At 43.7% G+C, this 21477-nt stretch overlaps 1 protein-coding gene across 3 annotated transcripts in view; it reads left to right on the forward strand.

The window, feature by feature from the left end:
* Positions 1–21477, forward strand: part of LOC106590401 (brefeldin A-inhibited guanine nucleotide-exchange protein 1) — a 95080-nt gene that overhangs the window by 19487 nt on the left and 54116 nt on the right. For 2 of the 3 annotated variants that reach the window (XM_014181380.2, XM_014181382.2), the window contains exons 2-6: positions 14590–14620; positions 18748–18901; positions 19128–19274; positions 20216–20395; positions 21276–21329. In XM_014181380.2, the coding sequence (XP_014036855.1) occupies positions 14590–14620; positions 18748–18901; positions 19128–19274; positions 20216–20395; positions 21276–21329 (566 nt within the window). The remainder of the gene's footprint in view (positions 1–14589; positions 14621–18747; positions 18902–19127; positions 19275–20215; positions 20396–21275; positions 21330–21477) is intronic. The other variant, XM_014181383.2, reaches the window with a different exon arrangement.

Consider the following 21477-nt stretch of genomic DNA (forward strand, 5'->3'; position numbering starts at 1 on the left):
CCAATACAGGGCCGAAGGATGCCCAAGAGATTAGCCAATACAGGGCCGAAGGATGCCCAAGAGATTAGCCAATACAGGGCCGAAGGATGCCCAAGAGATTAGCCAATACAGGGCCGAAGTATGCCCAAGAGATTAGCCAATACAGGGCCGAAGTATGCCCAAGAGATTAGCCAATACAGGGCCGAAGTATGCCCAAGAGATTAGCCAATACAGGGCCGATGGATGCCCAAGAGATTAGCCAACACAGGGCCGAAGGATGCCCAAGAGATTAGCCAATACAGGGCCGATGGACGCCCAAGAGATTAGCCAATACAGGGCCGATGGACACCCAAGAGATTAGCCAATACAGGGCCGATGGACGCCCAAGAGATTAGCCAATACAGGGCCGATGGACGCCCAAGCGATTAGCCAATACAGGGCCGATGGACGCCCAAGAGATTAGCCAATACAGGGCCGATGGACGCCCAAGAGATTAGCCAATACAGGGCCGATGGATGCCCAAGCGATTAGCCAACACAGGGCCGAAGGATGCCCAAGCGATTAGCCAATACAGGGCCGATGGATGCCCAAGAGATTAGCCAATACAGGGCCGATGGATGCCCAAGAGATTAGCCAATACAGGGCCGATGGATGCCCAAGAGATTAGCCAATACAGGGCCGATGGATGCCCAAGAGATTAGCCAATACAGGGCCGATGGATGCCCAAGAGATTAGCCAATACAGGGCCGATGGATGCCCAAGAGATTAGCCAATACAGGGCCGATGGATGCCCAAGAGATTAGCCAATACAGGGCCGATGGATGCCCAAGAGATTAGCCAATACAGGGCCGATGGATGCCCAAGAGATTAGCCAATACAGGGCCGATGTATGCCCAAGAGATTAGCCAATACTGGGCCGATGTATGCCTATTGAATTAATATCACTACGTTCTTATGGCTCCTTACACTCTCTTGTATTTGAATCTGACTTTATGAAACAGTAAAAAGCTATGCAGTGGACATGTTGTCTGAACAGTCACAGTAGCACAGAGCCTCGGTTTCATCTTCACAACTCTCCCAGCCAGGACTGAGTTAACACTGCTATATTACAAAGGTCTTTCAGCAGACACCTGTCTTCTGATGTTGCTATGGGTGGTGACTGCGCAATCCATTCCTGGGGGTGTAAGTACTGGGCTGGAACTTAAATGTGCACACTTGAATGAGAAACACTGGTTTGAAATAATACTACCCTGCTCTCTGTTTGTGTTTGGGATCTAGCCAAGGAAAGAATGCATCTAGGTTTGTGGGATTGGATGGCTGCGGGTAATATGTTTGAGGCAGAACAAATCTGTAGGCTTGTCCATATGAAATATGTATGCGTCAGGCTCTAGCAGGTTATGGGCTATTCAGTGAGGTGCAGAGGTCAGATATATGGATGTCAGCTTGTCTTGATCCATACAAGAATGTGTTAAGAGTTCAGCTGCTCTTGAACAGAACGTTATGGAACTCTCTCTTGCTCTCCTGTCTCTCTGTCTCTCTGTCTCTCTGTCTCTCTGTCTCTCTGTCTCTCTGTCTCTCTGTCTCTCTCTCTCTCTGTCTCTCTCTCTCTCTCTCTCTCTCTCTCTCTCTCTCTCTCTCTCTCTCTCTCTCTCTCTCTCTCTCTCTCTCTCTCTCTCTCTCTCTCTCCTCTTAATTCAATTTCAATTTAAGGGGCTTTATTGACATGGGAAACATGTTTACATTGCCAAAGCAAGTGAAATAGATAATAAACCAAAGTGAAATAAACAATACAAAATGAACAGTAAACATTACACTCACAGAAGTTCCAAAAGAATAAAGACATTTCAAATGTCATGTTATGTCTATATACAGTGTTGTAACGTGCAATATAGTTAAAGTACAAAAGGGGAAATAAATAAACATACAGTTGAAGTGGGAAGTTTACATACACTTAAATTGGAGTCATTAAAACCCGTTTTTCAAACACTCCACAAATTTCTTGTTAACAAACTATAGTTTTGGCAAGTCGGTTAGGACATCTACTTTGTGCATGACTCAAGTAATTTTTCCAACAATTGTTTATAGACAGATTATTTCACTTATAATTCACTGTATCACAATTCCAGTGTGTCGGAAGTTTACATACACTGAGTTGACTGTGCCTTTAAACAGCTTGGAAAATTCCAGAAAATGATGTCATGGCTTTAGAAGCTTCTGATAGGCTAATTGACATCATTTGAGTCAATTGGAAGTGTACCTGTGGATGTATTTCAAGACCTTCAAGCTCAGTGCCTCTTTGCTTGACCTCATGGGAAAATGAAAAGAAATCAGCCAAGACCTCAGAAAAAAAATGGTAGACCTCCACAAGTCTGATTCATCCTTGGGAGCAATTTCCAAATGCCTGAAGGTACCACGTTCATCTGTACAAACAATAGTACACATGTATAAACACCATGGGACCACTCAGTCGTCATACCGCTCAGGAAGGAGACGCGTTCTGTCTCCTAGAGATGAACATACTTTGGTGCGAAAAGTGCAAATCAATCCCAGAACAACAGCAAAGGACCTTGTGAAGATACTGGAGGAAACGGGTACAAAAGTATCTGTATCCACAGTAAAACGAGTCTTATATCGACATAACCTGAAAGGCCGCTCAGCAAGGAAGAAGCCACTGCTCCAAAACCGGCATAAAAAAACCAGACTACGGTTTGCAACTGCACATGGGGACGAAGATCGTACTTTTTGGAGAAATGTCCTCTGGTCTGATGAAACAAAAAAATAACTGTTTTGCCATAATGACCATTGTTATGTTTGGAGGAAAAATGGGGATGCTTGCAAGCCGAAGAACACCATCCCAACCGTGAAGCACGGGGGTGGCAGCATCATGTTGTGGTGGTGCTTTGCTGCAGGAGGGACTGGTGTACTTCACAAAATAGATGGCATCCTGAGGAAGGACAATTATGTGGATATATTGAAGCAACATCTCAAGACATCAGTCAGGAAGTTAAAGCTTGGTCGCAAATGGGTCTTCCAAATGGACAATTACCCCAAGCATACCTCCAAAGTTGTGGCAAAATGGCTAAAGGGCAACAAAGTCAAGGTATTGGAGTGGCCATCACAAAGCCCTGACCTCAATCCTATAGAACATTTGTGGGCAGAACTGAAAAAGCTTGTGCGAGCAAGGAGGCCTACAAACCTAACTCGGTTACACCAGCTCTGTCAGGTGGAATGGGCCAAAATTCACCCAACTTATTGTGGGAAGCTTGTGGAAGGCTACCTGAAATGTTTGACCCAAATTAAACAATTTAAAGACAATGCTACCAAATACTAATGTAGTGTATGTAAACTTCTGACCCACTGGGAATGTGATGAAAGAAATAAAAGCTGAAATAAATCATTCTCTCTACTATTATTCTGACATTTCACATTCTTAAAATAAAGTGGTGACCCTAACTGACCTAAGACAGGGAATTTATACTAGGATTAAATGTCAGGAATTGTGAAAACAACTGAGTTTAAATATATTTGGCTAAGGTGTATGTAAACTTCCGACTTCAACTGTACATAAAGAAAATCAATTTAGTCTCAAATAAATATTGAAACATGTTCAATTTGGTTTAAATAATGCAAAAACACGAGAAAGTAAAAGTGCAATATGTGCCATGTAAAAAGCTAACGTTTAAGTTCCTTGCTCAGAACATGAGAACATATGAAAGCTGGTGGTTCCTTTTGCCATGAGTCTTCAATATTCCCAGTTAAGAAGTTTTAGGTTGTAGTTATTATAGGAGTTGTTATAGGACTATTTCTCTCTCTACCATTTGTATTTCATATACCTTTGACTATTGATTGCAGGAAAGTGCTGTTTGAATGAATGCTTACGAGCCTGCTGCTGCCTACCACGGGTCAGTCAGACTGCTATCAAATATCAAATCATAGACTTAATTATAATATAATAAACACACAGAAATACGAGCTTTAGGTCATTAATATGGTGAAATCCGGAAACTATCATTTTGAAAACAAAACGTTTATTCTTTCAGTGAAATACGGAACCGTTCTGTATTTAATCTAATGGGTGGCATCCCTAAGTCTAAGTATTGCTGTTACATTGCACAACCAATTCATTACGGTCTTTGTTAGGAAGAAATGGTCTTCACACAGTTCACAACGAGCCAGGCGGCCCAAACTGCTTCATATACCCTAACTCTGCTTGCACAGAACGCAAGAGAAGTGACACAATTTCTCTAGTTAAAAGAAATTCATGTTAGCAGGCAATATTAACTAAATATGCAGGTTTAAAAAATATACTTGTGTATTGATTTTAAGAAAGGCGTTGATGTTTATGGTTATGTACACATTGACAGTGCTTTTCTCGTGAATGCGCTTGTAAATCATCACCCGTTTGGCGAAGTAGGCTGTGATTTGATGATAAATAAATAGGCACCGCATTGATTATATGCAACGCAGGACAAGCTAGATAAACTAGTAATATCATCAACCATGTGTAGTTAACCTCTATGGGCTAGGTGGGACGCAAGCGTGCCACCCGTGGTGCACTCCATCAACAGCAGGTGCATTTCAAGAGCGGCAAATTTGAATCCAAATAAATGTCAAAATTCAAATTTTTCAAACATACAACTATTTTACACCCTTTGAAAGATAAACATCTCCTTAATCTAACCACGTTTTACGATTTCAAAAAGGTTTTACGGCGAAAGCATAAATTTAGAGTATGTTAGGACAGTACATTTACAAGAGTTGTGTGTAATGTTTTGTCAATTCAAAGACAGGGTCACCAAAACCATAAAACCAGCTAAAATGATGCACTAACCTTTTACAATCTCCATCAGATGACACTCCTAGGACATTATGTTAGACAATGCATGCATTTTTAGTTCTATCAAGTTCATATTTATATCCAAAAACAGCGTTTTACTATGGCATTGATGTTGAGGAAATCGTTTCCCTCCAATAACCGGCAGTCAAGTCAGTACCACAAATTAAATAATTAAAATTAGAAAACATTGGTAAAATATTATATTGTCATTTAAAGAATTATAGATTTACATCTCTTGAACGCAATCAACTTGCCAGATTTAAAAATAACCTTACTGGGAAATCACACTTTGCAATAATCTGAGCACTGCGCCCAGAAAAATACGCGTTGCGATACAGACTAGACGTCATGTTGGGGAGATCTAAAATCGAAAATACTATGTAAATAATCCATTACCTTTGATTCTCTTCATCAGATGTCACTTCCAGGTATCACAGGTCCATAACGAATGTAGTTTTGTTCAAAAAAGCTCATCATTTATGTCCAAAAATCTCCGTCTTGTTAGCACATGATCTAAGCCAGCCGGACTTCTCGTCATGAACGAGGGGAAAAAATATATTTACGTTCGTTCAAACATGTCAAACGTTGTATAGCATAAATCATTAGGGCCTTTTTTAACCAGAACATGAATAATATTCAAGGTGGACGAATGCATTCTCTTTTATAACGAATTGGAACGAGGGTACCCAACATGAACTCGCGCGCCAGGTGTCTAATGGGCCATCATCGTTCCATGGCTCTTGTTCGGTCAGATCTCCCTCCAGAAGACTCAAAACACTTTGTAAAGGCTGGTGACATCTAGTGGAAGCAATAGGAAGTGCCAAAATATTCCTCAGCCCCTGTGTTTTTCAATGGCATAGGTTTAAAGGTAATACAACACATCAGGTATCCACTTCCTGTCAGAAAATGTCTCAGGGTTTTGCCTGCCAAATGAGTTCTGTTATACTCACAGACACCATTCAAACAGTTTTAGAAACTTTAGAGTGTTTTCTATCCATATATAATAAGTATATGCATATTCTAGTTACTGGGTAGGATTAGTAACCAGATTAAATCGGGTACATTTTTTTTATCCAGCCGTGCAAATACTGCCCCCTAGCCCTAACAGGTTAACTAGTGATTATGTTAAGATTGATTGTTTTTTATAAGATATGTTTAATGCTAGCTAGCAACTTACCTTGGCTCCTTGCTGCACTCGCGTAACAGGTAGTCAGCCTGCCACACAGGCTCCTCGTGGAGAGCCATGTAAATGGCCACAATCGGTGTCCAAAAATGCAGATGACAGATTATGAAAACTAGCCCAAAACTTGAAATCGACCCTAATTAATCGGCCACGGAACATGACAAAAGTAAAGCGCGTAAAAAGACACCACAGCAACATGAAAGAATTACACACAAAACATGATGGGAAACAGAGGGTTAAATACAAGTAGCTTAATTGGGGAAATGAAAACCAGGTGTGTATGGAAACAAGACAAATGGATATATGAAAAATGGAGCGGCGATGGCTAGAAAGCCGGTGACGCCGAACGCCGCCCGAACAAGGAGAGGAGCCGACTTCGGCGGAAGTACTGACAGATTCACCATAGTTTTCTGGGTCTATATTTTTGGTTGGATAAGTTTCTCAATTTCTTTATTAGGTTTTTGCATTCTTCATCAAACCATTTGTCATTGTTGTTCATTTTCTTAGGTTGTCTGCTTGAAATGTTTAGATTTGATAGGAAAGCTGAGAGGTCAAATATACTGTTTAGGTTTTCTACTGCCAAGTTTACAACTTCACTATTACAGTGAAATCTTTTGTCCAGGAAGTTGTCTAAAAGGGATTGACTTTGTTGTTGCCTAATAGTTTTTTTGGTAGGTTCCCACACTACTTTCCTTCCATCTATAGAATTTCTTCATTTGATTCAGTTTCTTTGGCTTTGATGCATGATTGACTGTAATTTTGCTGTGATCTAATAGGGGTGTCAGTGGGCTGACTGAATGCTCTGAGAGACTCTGGGTTGAGGTCAGTGATAAAGTAGTCTATAATACTACTGCCAAGAGATGAGCAATAGGTGTACCTACTGTAGGAGTCTCCTCAAAGTCTACTATTGACTATGTACATACCCAGTGTGCGACAGAGCTGCAGGAGTTGTGACCCGTTTTTGTTGGTTATGTTGTTGTAGTTGTGCCTAGGGGGGCATATGGGGAGGGAATGCTGTCACCTCCAGGTAGGTGTTTGTCCCCCTGTGTGCTGAGAGTGTCAGGTTCTTGTCCAGTTCTGGCATTTAGGTCGCCACAGACTAGTACATGTTCGTGGGCCTGGAAATATTAGCTTCTCCATCCTGGAGGGGGAAATCAATCTTCATTAAAGTATGGGGATTCTAGTGGGGGGATATAGGTAGCACACATGATAACATTTTAGTTTTTCTAGCCAAATATAAAATGTTCCTGTTTTTGATTAATTTAAAAGATTGAGTTAGGTCTGCTCTATACCAAATTAGCATTCTCCCTGAGGCCCTTCCAAGTTTTACACCTGGTAGTTTGGTGGATGGGACTACCAGCTCTTTGTAACCTAGAGGGCAACCAATGGGTCCATCTCCTCTATACCATGTTTCTTGTAGGATGTCTGTATTTCTGATTTCTTTGGTGAAGTCCAGGTTCCTGCTCTTTAGGCCAAAGGCAGATGACCTCAGGCCTTGGATATTCCAGGATGAGATAGTAAAGGCTTTGTGTGCAAAGCTGTCATCAAGGCAAAGTGTGGCTACTTTGAAGAATCTCAAATATAAAATATATTTTGATTTGTTTAACACTTTTTTTGGTTACTACATGATTCCGTATGTATTATTTCATAGTTTTGATGTCTTCACTATTATTCTACAATGTAGAAAAAAGTGAAAATAAAAAAAAAACTTGAATGAGTAGGTGTGTCCAAACTGTTGACTGGTACTGTACGTCACTGGAGCTTTACAGCCCCTGTACACTAAAACTGCCTCACTGGAGCTTTACAGCCCCTGTAGACTAAAACTGTCTCACTGGAGCTTTACAGCCCCTGTAGACTAAAACTGTCTCACTGGAGCTTTACAGCCCCTGTAGACTAAAACTGTCTCACTGGAGCTTTACAGCCCCTGTAGACTAAAACACACACATGTGCACACAGGCACGTACACACGTAAGCACAAACACATAGGCAGACACACATATGCTCATACACATGTGTGAGTACACATGAATACACACACACAGAATAGCCAGTCATAGAGACAGATAGAAGTGGGAGAGAAAGAACAACACAGAGAGCAGACCGATGAAGCCGATCAAGGCAGCAGCCCTCTATACAGACAGACTGGTGTAGCCTGACATGTCTTCAGATCAGTGCAGATCAAGGCAGCAGCCCTCTATACAGACAGACTGGTGTAGCCTGACATGTCTTCAGATCAGTGCAGATCAAGGCAGCAGCCCTCTATACAGACAGACTGGTGTAGCCTGACATGTCTTCAGATCAGTGCAGATCAAGGCAGCAGCCCTCTATACAGACAGACTGGTGTAGCCTGACATGTCTTCAGATCAGTGCAGATCAAGGCAGCAGCCCTCTATACAGACAGACTGGTGTAGCCTGACATGTCTTCAGATCAGTGCAGATCAAGGCAGCAGCCCTCTATACAGACAGACTGGTGTAGCCTGACATGTCTTCAGATCAGTGCAGATCAAGGCAGCAGCCCTCTATACAGACAGACTGGTGTAGCCTGACATGTCTTCAGATCAGTGCAGATCAAGGCAGCAGCCCTCTATACAGACAGACTGGTGTAGCCTGACATGTCTTCAGATCAGTGCAGATCAAGGCAGCAGCCCTCTATACAGACAGACTGGTGTAGCCTGACATGTCTTAAGATCAGTGCAGATCAAGGCAGCAGCCCTCTATACAGACAGACTGGTGTAGCCTGACATGTCTTCAGATCAGTGCAGATCAAGGCAGCAGCCCTCTATACAGACAGACTGGTGTAGCCTGACATGTCTTCAGATCAGTGCAGATCAAGGCAGCAGCCCTCTATACAGACAGACTGGTGTAGCCTGACATGTCTTCAGATCAGTGCAGATCAAGGCAGCAGCCCTCTATACAGACAGACTGGTGTAGCCTGACATGTCTTCAGATCAGTGCAGATCAAGGCAGCAGCCCTCTATACAGACAGACTGGTGTAGCCTGACATGTCTTAAGATCAGTGCAGATCAAGGCAGCAGCCCTCTATACAGACAGACTGGTGTAGCCTGACATGTCTTCAGATCAGTGCAGATCAAGGCAGCAGTCCTCTATACAGACAGACTGGTGTTGTCAGATCAGTTCTACAGAGACACAGAAGGTTCATAGAGCCATCCTCTAGCCTATATGCTTGTTCATATACAGGGCCTTCAGATAGTATTCAGACCCCTTGACTTTTTCAACGTTATGTTACAGTCTAATTCTAAAATTGATTTAAAGAAAATTTTACTCGTTAATCTACATACAATATCCCATAATGACAAAACATGTTTTTAGACATTTTAGCAACAAAAAAATAACAATAAAAAAATGAAATATCACATTTACATAAGTATTCAGACCCTTTACTCAGTACTTCGTTGAACACTTTTGGCAGTGATTACAGCCTTGAGTCTTCTTGGGTATGACGCTACAAGCTTGGCACACCTGTATTTGGGATCCTCTCAAGCTCTGTCAGGTTGGATGGGGAGCGTTACTGCACAGCTATTTTCAGGTCTCTCAATAGCTGTTCGATCGGGTTCAATTCCGGGCTCTGGCTGGGCCACTCAAGGACATTCAGATACTTGTCCCGAAGCCACTCCTGCCTTGTCTTGGCTGTGGGCTTATGGTCATTGTCCTGTTGGAAGGTGAAACGTCACCCCAGTCTGAGGTCCTGAGCACTTTAGAGCAGGTTTTTATCAAGGATCTCTCTTTACTTTGCTCCGTTCATCTTTGGCTCGATCCTGACTAGTCTCCCAGTCCCTGCCGCTGAATAACAGCCCCACAGCATGATGCTGCCTCCACCATGCTTCACCGTAGGGATGGTGCCAGGTTTCCTCCAGACGTGACGCTTGGCATTCAGGCCAAAGAGTTCAATCTTGGTTTCATCAGACCAGAGAACATTGTTTCCCATGGTCTGAGTCTTTAGGTGCCTTTTGGCAAACTCCAAGTGGGCTGTCCTATGCCTTTTACTGAGGAGGGGCTTCCATCTGGCCACTCTACCATAATGGCCTGATTGGTGGAGTGCTGCAGAGAGGGTTGTCCTTCTGGAAGGTTCTCCCATCTCCACAGAGGAACTCTGGAGTTCTGTCAGAGTGACCATTGGGTTCTTGGTCACCTCCCCGACCAAGGCCCTTCTCCCCTGATTGCTCAGTTTGGCCAGGTGGCCAGCTCTAGGAATAGTCTTGGTGGTTCGAAACTTCTTCCATTTAAGAATAATGGAGGCCACTGTGTTCTTGGGGACCTTCAATGCTGCAGACATTTTTTGGTACCCTTCCCCAGATCTGTGCCTCAACACAATCCTGTCTCTGAGCTTAACGGACAATTCCTTTGACCTCATGGCTTGGTTTTTGCTCTGACATGCACTGTCAACTGTGGGACCTTATATAGACAGGGGTGTGCCTTTCCAAATCATGTCCAATCAACTAAATCACAGGTGGACTCCATTCAAGTTGGAGAGACATCTGAAGGATAATCAATGGAAACAGGATGCACCTGAGCTCATTTTCGAGTCTCATAGCAAAGGGTCTGAATACTTATGTAAATAAAGTATTTTATTTTTGGGGGGAACGTTTTTAGAAATCTGTTTTCACTTTGTCATGATGGGATATGGTGTATAGATTGCTGGGGAAACAGTTTTTATTTAATATATTTTAGAATATGGCTGTAACGTAACAATAGTTAGAGAATATCAAGGGGTCTGAATACTTTCTGGTATGCAAATGGAGTAGAAGAGTTGTTTTAAAAGGAAATATAAATAATGATTTAATGACTGTGAATAATGATTTAATGACTCTGCCTGTGATTAAAAAGCCCTTGTTATAGGCTTGTGTTTTATTCTGCTCGTACTAGACTGTAAAGTGGCCCTGAAACCACACCTGATTAAATGACATGTACTGTAGCACGCTAACTTGACCCTTAAGTAGATTTTGAAGCAAAAATGAGCCTCGAAGCAATATCAATAATTGAGCTGTCACTATTTTAGTGGCCATTGTTAATAATAAGAGGGTAGTATTCTTTGGAGGGCTCTGGTGAGTGTTGCTATACTGTATGTTTTAAGCACTTCCTAGACTCCCCCTGAGTCAGTGTTGAGAGAGCTAAAATCCACATTCACTCAGTGCATAGCAGAGTGAATTGTGCCACAGCACGTCGGCACAGCACCCAGACTCCTCTCGGTGAGGGCATGTCTAGAACTGTCACAATGACTGGGTGTGTTGGAGTGTGGAATGTCTACCCAACACCAAAACACAAGAGGGTGTATTGTAAAACACACTCACATACTCATTGCAGGCCAACTTCTTAATGAGTTTGTTTGCATGCATACGTAAGTGTGTGCATCCCAACGCTCTTAACCACTAGGCTACCTGCTGTCTTAAGAGGTTCTTATCCACATTGCAAACATTGTAAGTGTCCCACTTACAGAATTCATCAACATTTCGCTGTGACTACCCAGACATTTACAAGGAGCTGTGGACGAGAGAGAAGCTAGATAATCAGCTAAATGCACTATTCATTAATAAGCAGGCTCCCTACCTCACTATTCATTAATAAGGAGGCTCCCTACCTCGCTATTCATTAATAAGGAGGCTCGCTATTCATTAATAAGCAGGCTCCCTACCTCGCTGTTCATTAAAAAGCAGGATCCCTACCTCACTATTCATTAATAAGGAGGCTCCCTACCTCGCTATTCATTAATAAGGAGGCTCCCTACCTCGCTATTCATTAATAAGCAGGCTCCCTACCTCGCTATTCATTAATAAGGAGGCTCCCTACCTCGCTATTCAATATGCAGGCTCGCTATTCATTAATAAGCAGGCGCCCTACCTCGCTATTCATTAATAAGCAGGCGCCCTACCTCGCTATTCATTAATAAGGAGGCTCCCTACCTCGCTATTCATTAATAAGGAGGATCCCTACCTCGCTATTCATTAATAAGCAGGCTCCCTACCTCGCTATTCATTAATAAGCAGGCTCCCTACCTCGCTTTTCATTAAAAAGCAGGCTCCCTACCTCGCTCTTCATTAATAAGCTGGCTCCCTACCTCGCTATTCATTAAAAAGCAGGATCCCTACCTCACTATACATTAAGGAGGCTCCCTACCTCGCTATTCATTAATAAGGAGGCTCCCTACCTCGCTATTCATTAATAAGGAGGCTCGCTATTCATTAATAAGCAGGCTCCCTACCTCTCTATTCATTAATAAGCAGGCTCCCTACCTCGCTATTCATTAATAAGGAGGCTCCCTACCTCGCTATTCATTAATAAGGAGGCTCCCTACCTCGCTATTCATTAATAAGGAGGCTCCCTACCCGCTCTATTCATTAATAAGCAGGCTCCCTACCTCGCTATTCATTAATAAGGAGGCTCCCTACCTCGCTATTCATTAATAAGCAGGATCCCTACCTCGCTATTCATTAATAAGCAGGCTCCCTACCTCGCTTCTCATTAATAAGCAGGCTCCCTACCTCGCTATTCATTAATAAGCAGGCTCCCTACCTCGCTATTCATTAATAAGCAGGCTCCCTACCTCGCTATTCATTAATAAGCAGGCTCCCTACCTCGCTTCTCATTAATAAGCAGGCTCCCTACCTCGCTATTCATTAATAAGCAGGCTCCCTACCTCGCTATTCATTAATAAGCAGGCTCCCTACCTCGCTATTCATTAATAAGCAGGCTCCCTACCTCGCTAATTCATTAATAAGCAGGCTCCCTACCTTGCTATTCATTAATAAGCAGGATCCCTACCTCGCTATTCATTAATAAGCAGGATCCCTACCTCACTATTCATTAATAAGGAGGCTCCCTACCTCGCTATTCATTAATAAGGAGGCTCCCTACCTCGCTATTCATTAATAAGGAGGCTCGCTATTCATTAATAAGTTGGCTCTCTACCTCACTATTCATTAATAAGGAGGCTACCTACCTCTCTATTCATTAATAAGGAGGCTCCCTACCTCGCTATTCATTAATAAGCAGGCTCCCTACCTCGCTATTCATTAATAAGCAGGCTCCCTACCTCACTATTCATTAATAAGCAGGCTCCCTACCTCTCTATTCATTAATAAGGAGGCTCCCTACCTCACTAGTCATTAATAAGCAGGCTCGCTATTCATTAATAAGCAGGCTCGCTATTCAATAATAAGCAGGCTCACTACCTCTCTATTCATTAATAAGGAGGCTCCCTACCTCGCTATTCATTAATAAGCAGGCTCCCTACCTCGCTATTCATTAATAAGGAGGCTCCCTACCTCGCTATTCATTAATAAGCAGGCTCCCTACCTCGCTATTCATTAATAAGCAGGCTCCCTACCTCGCTATTCATTAATAAGCAGGCTCCCTACCTCGCTATTCATTAATAAGCAGGCTCCCTACCTCGCTATTCATTAATAAGCAGGCTCCCTACCTCGCTATTCATTAATAAGCAGGCTCCCTACCTCGCTATTCATTAATAAGCAGGCTCCCTACCTCACTATTCATTAATAAGGAGGCTCGCTATTCATTAATAAGTTGGCTCTCTACCTCACTATTCATTAATAAGCAGGCTCCCTACCTCTCTATTCATTAATAAGGAGGCTACCTACCTTGCTATTCATTAATAAGCAGGCTCCCTACCTCGCTATTCATTAATAAGCAGGCTCCCTACCTCGCTATTCATTATTAAGCAGGCTCCCTACCCGCTCTATTCATTAATAAGCAGGCTCCCTACCCGCTCTATTCATTAATAAGCAGGCTCCCTACCTCACTATTCATTAATAAGCAGGCTCCCTACCTCACTATTCATTAATAAGCAGGCTCCCTACCTCACTATTCATTAATAAGCAGGCTCCCTACCTCACTATTCATTAATAAGCAGGCTCCCTACCTCACTATTCATTAATAAGCAGGCTCCCTACCTCTCTATTCATTAATAAGCAGGCTCCCTACCTCTCTATTCATTAATAAGCAGGCTCCCTACCTCGCTATTCATTAATAAGCAGGCTCCCTACCTCGCTATTCATTATTAAGCAGGCTCCCTACCCGCTCTATTCATTAATAAGCAGGCTCCCTACCCGCTCTATTCATTAATAAGCAGGCTCCCTACCTCACTATTCATTAATAAGCAGGCTCCCTACCTCACTATTCATTAATAAGCAGGCTCCCTACCTCACTATTCATTAATAAGCAGGCTCCCTACCTCACTATTCATTAATAAGCAGGCTCCCTACCTCACTATTCATTAATAAGCAGGCTCCCTACCTCACTATTCATTAATAAGCAGGCTCCCTACCTCTCTATTCATTAATAAGCAGGCTCCCTACCTCTCTATTCATTAATAAGCAGGCTCCCTACCTCTCTATTCATTAATAAGCAGGCTCCCTACCCGCTCTATTCATTACTGCTGCCAGTTCCTGCTGTCTGCTATTCCCAATGATGTCATTAGTTTAGTAAAATACAGCAGAATTTACTCTCCCCTTTGACTGTTACCTCAATGTTTCTAACGGTTTCTCCCTCTCTCTCTCTCTCTCTCTCTCTCTCTCTCTCTCTCTCTCTCTCTCTCTCTCTCTCTCTCTCGTTTCAGAGGAAATAAAGGAAGAGTCTGAAAAATTAAGGTACGTTTGTTTTAATTCTGTTCAGGAAAACATCCGGGTTAATTTACGTGATTTCCTTTTACCCTACTGAATGTCTCTGCCTGTACTGTCTCTGCCTGTACTGTCTCTGCCTGTACTGTCTCTGCCTGTACAGTTCTTGTACATTTGAACGCTTGTTTTGAAAGCAAACCTCGCCTTAGCGTGCCCTTGAGTATAAGTGTATGTGTGTTTTGTGTGTGTGTGTGTGTGTGTGTGTGTGTGTCCTCCTGTGTGTTTATTTGTCTCTCCAGCTGGTCTACTTCTAAAAGCCCTCTCCCTATCATTAATGGCTTTTTTCATGGACCCCTGCCTAGTGCCCGGCTCTAACCTGTGTGTGTGTGTGTGTGTGTGTGTGTGTGTGTGTGTGTGTGTGTGTGTGTGTTAGAGCGGGAGAGAGAAAAGCTGGCTTTTACCTGGGAGAGGGAGCGTTTGTGGAGCTTTTCTGCCCGGTAACTGGGTCTAAGGAATGAAATGTACCAGTCCTTTCCTCATCCTCTTTCTCTCCCTCCATTTCCCTTCCCATCTCTGTATCTCTCCCCCTCGAGAGACCCACAGCAGAACTGGATGATCAGGGCTGGATCAGAATGTTCCAGCTAGGCTAGCTCTGCCAAAATGAGACTCCTGGGGTCGGCTAGGGGAGCTAGGCTGGGGGTGGGTAAGGAGAGGTGGGCTGAGGGGGTGTGTAATGAGAGGTGGGCTGAGGGGGTGGCTAGGGGAGGTGGGCTGAGGGGGTGGCTAGGGGAGGTGGGCTGAGGGGGTGGCTAGGGGAGCTAGGCTGGGGGTGGGTAGGGGTGCTAGGCTGGGGGTGGGTAGGGGAGCTAGGCTGAGGGGGTGGGTAGGGAGAGGTGGGCTGAGGGGGTGGGTAGGGAGAGGTGGGCTGAGGGGGTGAGAAGAGGGAGGCTGGCTAGGTGGGAGGGCCGATTCACTGGATCGTACAGACACTGTATCTAAGCTTCCTCCCACAGATGACCTGCCTAAATGGGCTCATTTTTGGTGGGGGAGGAGGGAGGGATGTAGGGAGTTCATATACAGACACCTTACCTAACCTTTCACAGAGTTGCCCTGCCCTCCAGGTTTCAGAAAAGTAATAAGAAACACCCATAACATCACTAATCCCCAAGGATCTTTTGTACGCTAAAAATTGTCCAAAATGTTAAGCCCAAAAGCAACGGTAGCTAAATATATTGTTAGCATTCTCTCGTCTGGCTAAACCTACATGTATGTAAATTATGAACATGATCAGGTAAATCCTGTATGTTGCTTATTAGAGGGGAGAACGCATGCTGAAAAGGGAGGATCTCAGTGACTCATGACTCAGACCCATGCGTAGAATTAGCATAAGTAGAATGGACATTACCATTGAAAACAACGTCTGGAGGCCATATTGGTTGTTATATTTCAAATGCTCAGTCATGCTTATCATATCATCTTTCAGAATTCTGTATGCTTTCTCTTCTCTTCCTTATCCACCTCTTTCTCTGTCTCTCTCTCCCGCTCTCTTTCTCTCACTCTTTCTCTCCCACTCTCTTTCTCGTGTCCCACTGCACTCTGCGAGGTTATCCCTCTAAAGAAGCTGAAGTCATCCCTTTCTCTCTGCCAAGACAAACACAGCCCTTCCTTTCTCTCTCTCCCCCTCTCTCTTCTTCTCTCATGTCCTCCATCGTAGGATCAGAGCTCAGTGCAGTCTGGGTGTGGTTGTTCTGCTGAATAATATTTTAGCCCACAGCCAAGGACCCCTGGTTTAGATCTATAATATTTTAGCCCACAGCCAAGGACACCTGGTTTAGATCTATAATATTTTAGCCCACAGCCAAGGACCCCTGGTTTAGATCTATAATATTTTAGCCCACAGCCAAGGACCCCTGGTTTAGATGTGTAATATTTTAGCCCACAGCCAAGGACCCCTGGTTTAGATGTGTAATATTTTAGCCCACAGCCAAGGACCCCTGGTTTAGATCTATAATATTTTAGCCCACAGCCAAGGACCCCTGGTTTAGATCTATAATATTTTAGCCCACAGCCAAGGACCCCTGGTTTAGATCTATAATATTTTAGCCCACAGCCAAGGACCCCTGGTTTAGATGTGTAATATTTTAGCCCACAGCCAAGGACCCCTGGTTTAGATCTATAATATTTTAGCCCACAGCCAAGGACCCCTGGTTTAGATGTGTAATATTTTAGCCCACAGCCAAGGACCCCTGGTTTAGATGTGTAATATTTTAGCCCACAGCCAAGGACCCCTGGTTTAGATCTGTAATATTTTAGCCCACAGCCAGGGACCCCTGGTTTAGATGTGTAATATTTTAGCCCACAGCCAAGGACCCCTGGTTTAGATCTATAATATTTTAGCCCACAGCCAAGGACCCCTGGTTTAGATGTGTAATATTTTAGCCCACAGCCAAGGACTCCTGGTTTAGATCTATAATATTTTAGCCCACAGCCAAGGACCCCTGGTTTAGATGTGTAATATTTTAGCCCACAGCCAAGGACCCCTGGTTTAGATCTATAATATTTTAGCCCACAGCCAAGGACCCCTGGTTTAGATCTATAATATTTTAGCCCACAGCCAAGGACCCCTGGTTTAGATGTGTAATATTTTAGCCCACAGCCAAGGACCCCTGGTTTAGATCTATAATATTTTAGCCCACAGCCAAGGACCCCTGGTTTAGATGTGTAATATTTTAGCCCACAGCCAAGGACCCCTGGTTTAGATCTATAATATTTTAGCCCACAGCCTCCCGAATGACGCAGGGGTCTAAGGCACTGCATCTCAATACTAGTGGTGTCACAACAGACCCTGGTTCGATCCCGGGCTGTATCACAACTGGCCGTGATCGGGAGTCCCATAGGGCGGCGCACAATTGGCCCAGCGGCGTCCTGGTTAGGAGATGGTTTGGCCAGGGTAGGCCGTCATTGTAAAATAAGAATATGTTCTTAACTGACTTGCCTAGTTTAAAAAAAAATTATAATAATAAACAGCCAAGGACCCCTGGTTTAGATGTGTAATATTTTAGCCCACAGCCAAGGACCCCTGGTTTAGATCTATAATATTTTAGCCCACAGCCAAGGACCCCTGGTTTAGATGTGTAATATTTTAGCCCACAGCCAAGGACCCCTGGTTTAGATCTATAATATTTTAGCCCACAGCCTCCCGAATGACGCAGGGGTCTAAGGCACTGCATCTCAATACTAGTGGTGTCACAACAGACCCTGGTTCGATCCCGGGCTGTATCACAACTGGCCGTGATCGGGAGTCCCATAGGGCGGCGCACAATTGGCCCAGCGGCGTCCTGGTTAGGAGATGGTTTGGCCAGGGTAGGCCGTCATTGTAAAATAAGAATATGTTCTTAACTGACTTGCCTAGTTTAAAAAAAAATAATAATAATAAACAGCCAAGGACCCCTGGTTTAGATGTGTAATATTTTAGCCCACAGCCAAGGACCCCTGGTTTAGATCTATAATATTTTAGCCCACAGCCAAGGACCCCTGGTTTAGATGTGTAATATTTTAGCCCACAGCCAAGGACCCCTGGTTTAGATCTATAATATTTTAGCCCACAGCCAAGGACCCCTGGTTTAGATGTGTAATATTTTAGCCCACAGCCAAGGACCCCTGGTTTAGATCTATAATATTTTAGCCCACAGCCAAGGACCCCTGGTTTAGATGTGTAATATTTTAGCCCACAGACAAGGACCCCTGGTTTAGATGTGGGATCCATAAAGACAGACAACACTTACAAATATGGCTTTTTCCTTGGTTTTATTCCTTAGCAACAGTCACAAGGATGCAATTTTGGCCACAAAGGCTTTTGACAGCATAAAGACAGTCAGCAGAGTCGGAGCTGAGAGCATTATTATCAGGTGTATGACACCATGGATCTCTCATACTTTGCAGCTGTGTTTCTTTGTAAAAGTTAGCTGCTTACAGTGTATTAAATTGAGCTACATACAGCACATGTATAAATACGTAAACAGTACACTGTTAGTAGTCTGTGCATGCTAGAATAAATGCTGGTTTAAATCTAGGTTATGTTTTTATCATGCTTTGAGTAGAGGACAGACTAGGATGTATGATCTTGGTTTGCTTTTCCCTTGGTCTCTTCTCTCCAGTCCGCCTCCAGACAGCAAATCAGATTCTAGCACTCTTCCGCCAATCAAATCAAAGACCAGCTTCGTCGAGGCCGACAAGTACTTCCTGCCGTTTGAGTTGGCATGTCAGTCCAAATGTCCCCGCATTGTCATCACATCACTAGACTGTTTACAGGTCAGTGGCAGAGGAGGTCAGGACGTGACCCCTGTTTGTCTACTACTGTCTGTCTATGCTACAGGTTTCTATTCATTGGAGGTTCTCCTACATTAATCATGTGTTTTTTTTGTTGCTTAGTTCATACATAGTACAGTTCATGTGTATATGGGGTGTTTCTGAATAGGGTTCAGGAGTTGTGTTTTTCTGACTGTCTTCCTCTGTGTGTTTTGGGTGTGTCTTGTAGAAGCTGATAGCGTACGGCCACCTGACAGGCAGCGGTCCAGACAGCGCAGCCCCAGGCAAGAAGCTCATCGACAGGATCATCGAGACCATCTGTGGCTGCTTCCAGGGACCCCAGACAGATGAAGGGGTGCAGCTACAGATCATTAAGGTCGGCTCCTGCTGTTCAATGGTCTCTCTGCTGGGAACTGGGAGTGTTTTGGATACTGTGTCCTGCTATTGTTGGTTTCTGTGCTTTTCCGCATGGTGGTTATTTAGAATACAGAATAGTGTTATCTGTATAGTGAGTCTGTCTGTGTGTGTGTTACGTTCACCTGTAGACAGAAGGGTAGTGGTTAAGGGAAGTGCACTAAGCAGTGGATGAGAGAAGTACGCTGAGGTTAATGCACTAAGTCGTGATGGATGACGAGAAGTGCACTTAGCAGTGTTTGAGGGGAGTGTACAGATCTACTATCTTAATTTGATCACTATGTTGTCACAGAGAATTTCCCTTGTAGCAGGAAATGAAAATTGTAGTGTATTCAAGGTTTAAAAAGTATTCTATAGTTTGTCATTTCCAATTTAAAGTTTCAGAATTGATTTGCCTTAACAAAAAATGTATCAAATGTCCATTAATTTAGTCTACATAATAATTCACATTTCCTGTTGCTGCAGGATTACTTTCCTGCTGTGAGAAGGGTCATATTAAGACTACTAAGAAGTGATGACTGACAGTAAGTGCTGTGAGTCAGAGGGCCTGATCGTCTTGCAGGGGCAGAGTTTTTTCCTAGTACAGTACTCCTTGCTGTGAAACACTAGCCCAAATCTCAGCCTCTACCCCTAATCTGCTGTTGGCTCAGTTTGGCTCAGCTCAGCGCAGCTTGGTTCAGCTCAGCTCGGCCCAGTATAGCTGTGTTTGTGTAGTTCCTGCTGGGAGGAGGGTCAAGGGGTCAGAGATGTGAGATGCAGAGGACTGTAGCTCTGTTTGTAATCTATTCATCTTGTCTTTCACACAAATCATTTATGCTATGAGTAGCCATGAAAGACCTTGATAAACTATGAATGAATGAACCTTCTCTCCCTCCCTCCCTCCCTCCCCCCACCTCACACCAGGCCCTGTTGACGGCGGTGACCTCCCAACACATAGAGATTCACGAGGGCACGGTGCTGCAGGCGGTCAGGACCTGCTACAACATCTACCTAGCCAGCAAGAACCTGATCAACCAGACCACGGCCAAGGCCACGCTCACGCAGATGCTCAACGTCATCTTCGCCCGCATGGAGAACCAGGCAGTAAGTCCCGATCTGAGACGCAGTGTCCACACTAACAAAAGCACTTAGAATGCATGATGCCAAATAGATGGCTTCATTTGAAGTGGTGTGTTAGTGTGGATATTGAAACAGAGCTACAGACTGATAGAGATACTGTACTGAGGGGAAAAGGGAAGAGACAGACACACACAGAGGGAAAGAGAGGGTAACTCTTTATTTCAGCACTTCAAATCAAAATATGTTTTGTCACATGCTTGGTAAACACTAACAGTGAAATGCTTACTTACGGGCCCTTCCCAACAATGCAGAGAGAAAAATATATAAATAATTCCGTCCTAAAGCATGGGTTATGCGGTCATAATCATGACAGCAGATGAATAAGGAGGCGTAAGGGTTTATGTGTCAGGCTACGGCTAGGCTAAACATGGCTAGCTTGACAGCTACATAACCAATCTAAGTTAGAATAAGTAAGAATAAGGAGGCGTAAGGGTTTATGTGTCAGGCTACGGCTAGGCTAAACATGGCTAGCTTGACAGCTACATAACCAATCTAAGTTAGAATAAGTAAGAATAAGGAGGCGTAAGGGTTTATGTGTCAGGCTACGGCTAGGCTAAACATGGCTAGCTTGACAGCTACATAACCAATCTAAGTTAGAATAAGTAAGAATAAGGAGGCGTAAGGGTTTATGTGTCAGGCTACGGCTAGGCTAAACATGGCTAGCTTGACAGCTACATAACCAATCTAAGTTGCTATAACTTGACTGATTTTTTTCTAACTTCCATCATGCTAATGACAGTATAACATCCACTTTCTGACCAGAGGTCCAAGTAAGGTGTTAAGCTTGCTCTAATATCATCTTTTTATTTTCCGATTGACACTTCTCCCCCCTGCGGACACATAGCTTACAAATCACAAGATATCTTGGTCTCTGGGTCCCAGAAAACGTGACCGCCAGGTAAAGCCTACAGGACTGCCTTGACTTGCATGATCTGAACTCTGAACTGTGCTCATTCGGCTCCTTCCGTCCATCCATTATCTATCTCTCTCTCTTTCTCCTCCTCTGTTCCAGCTATGGGGCAGATGTGCATTGTGGTTGCGCTGTG

This window comes from Salmo salar, chromosome ssa29 (genome assembly GCF_905237065.1).
Source record: "Salmo salar chromosome ssa29, Ssal_v3.1, whole genome shotgun sequence".
NCBI lineage: Eukaryota > Metazoa > Chordata > Actinopteri > Salmoniformes > Salmonidae > Salmo > Salmo salar.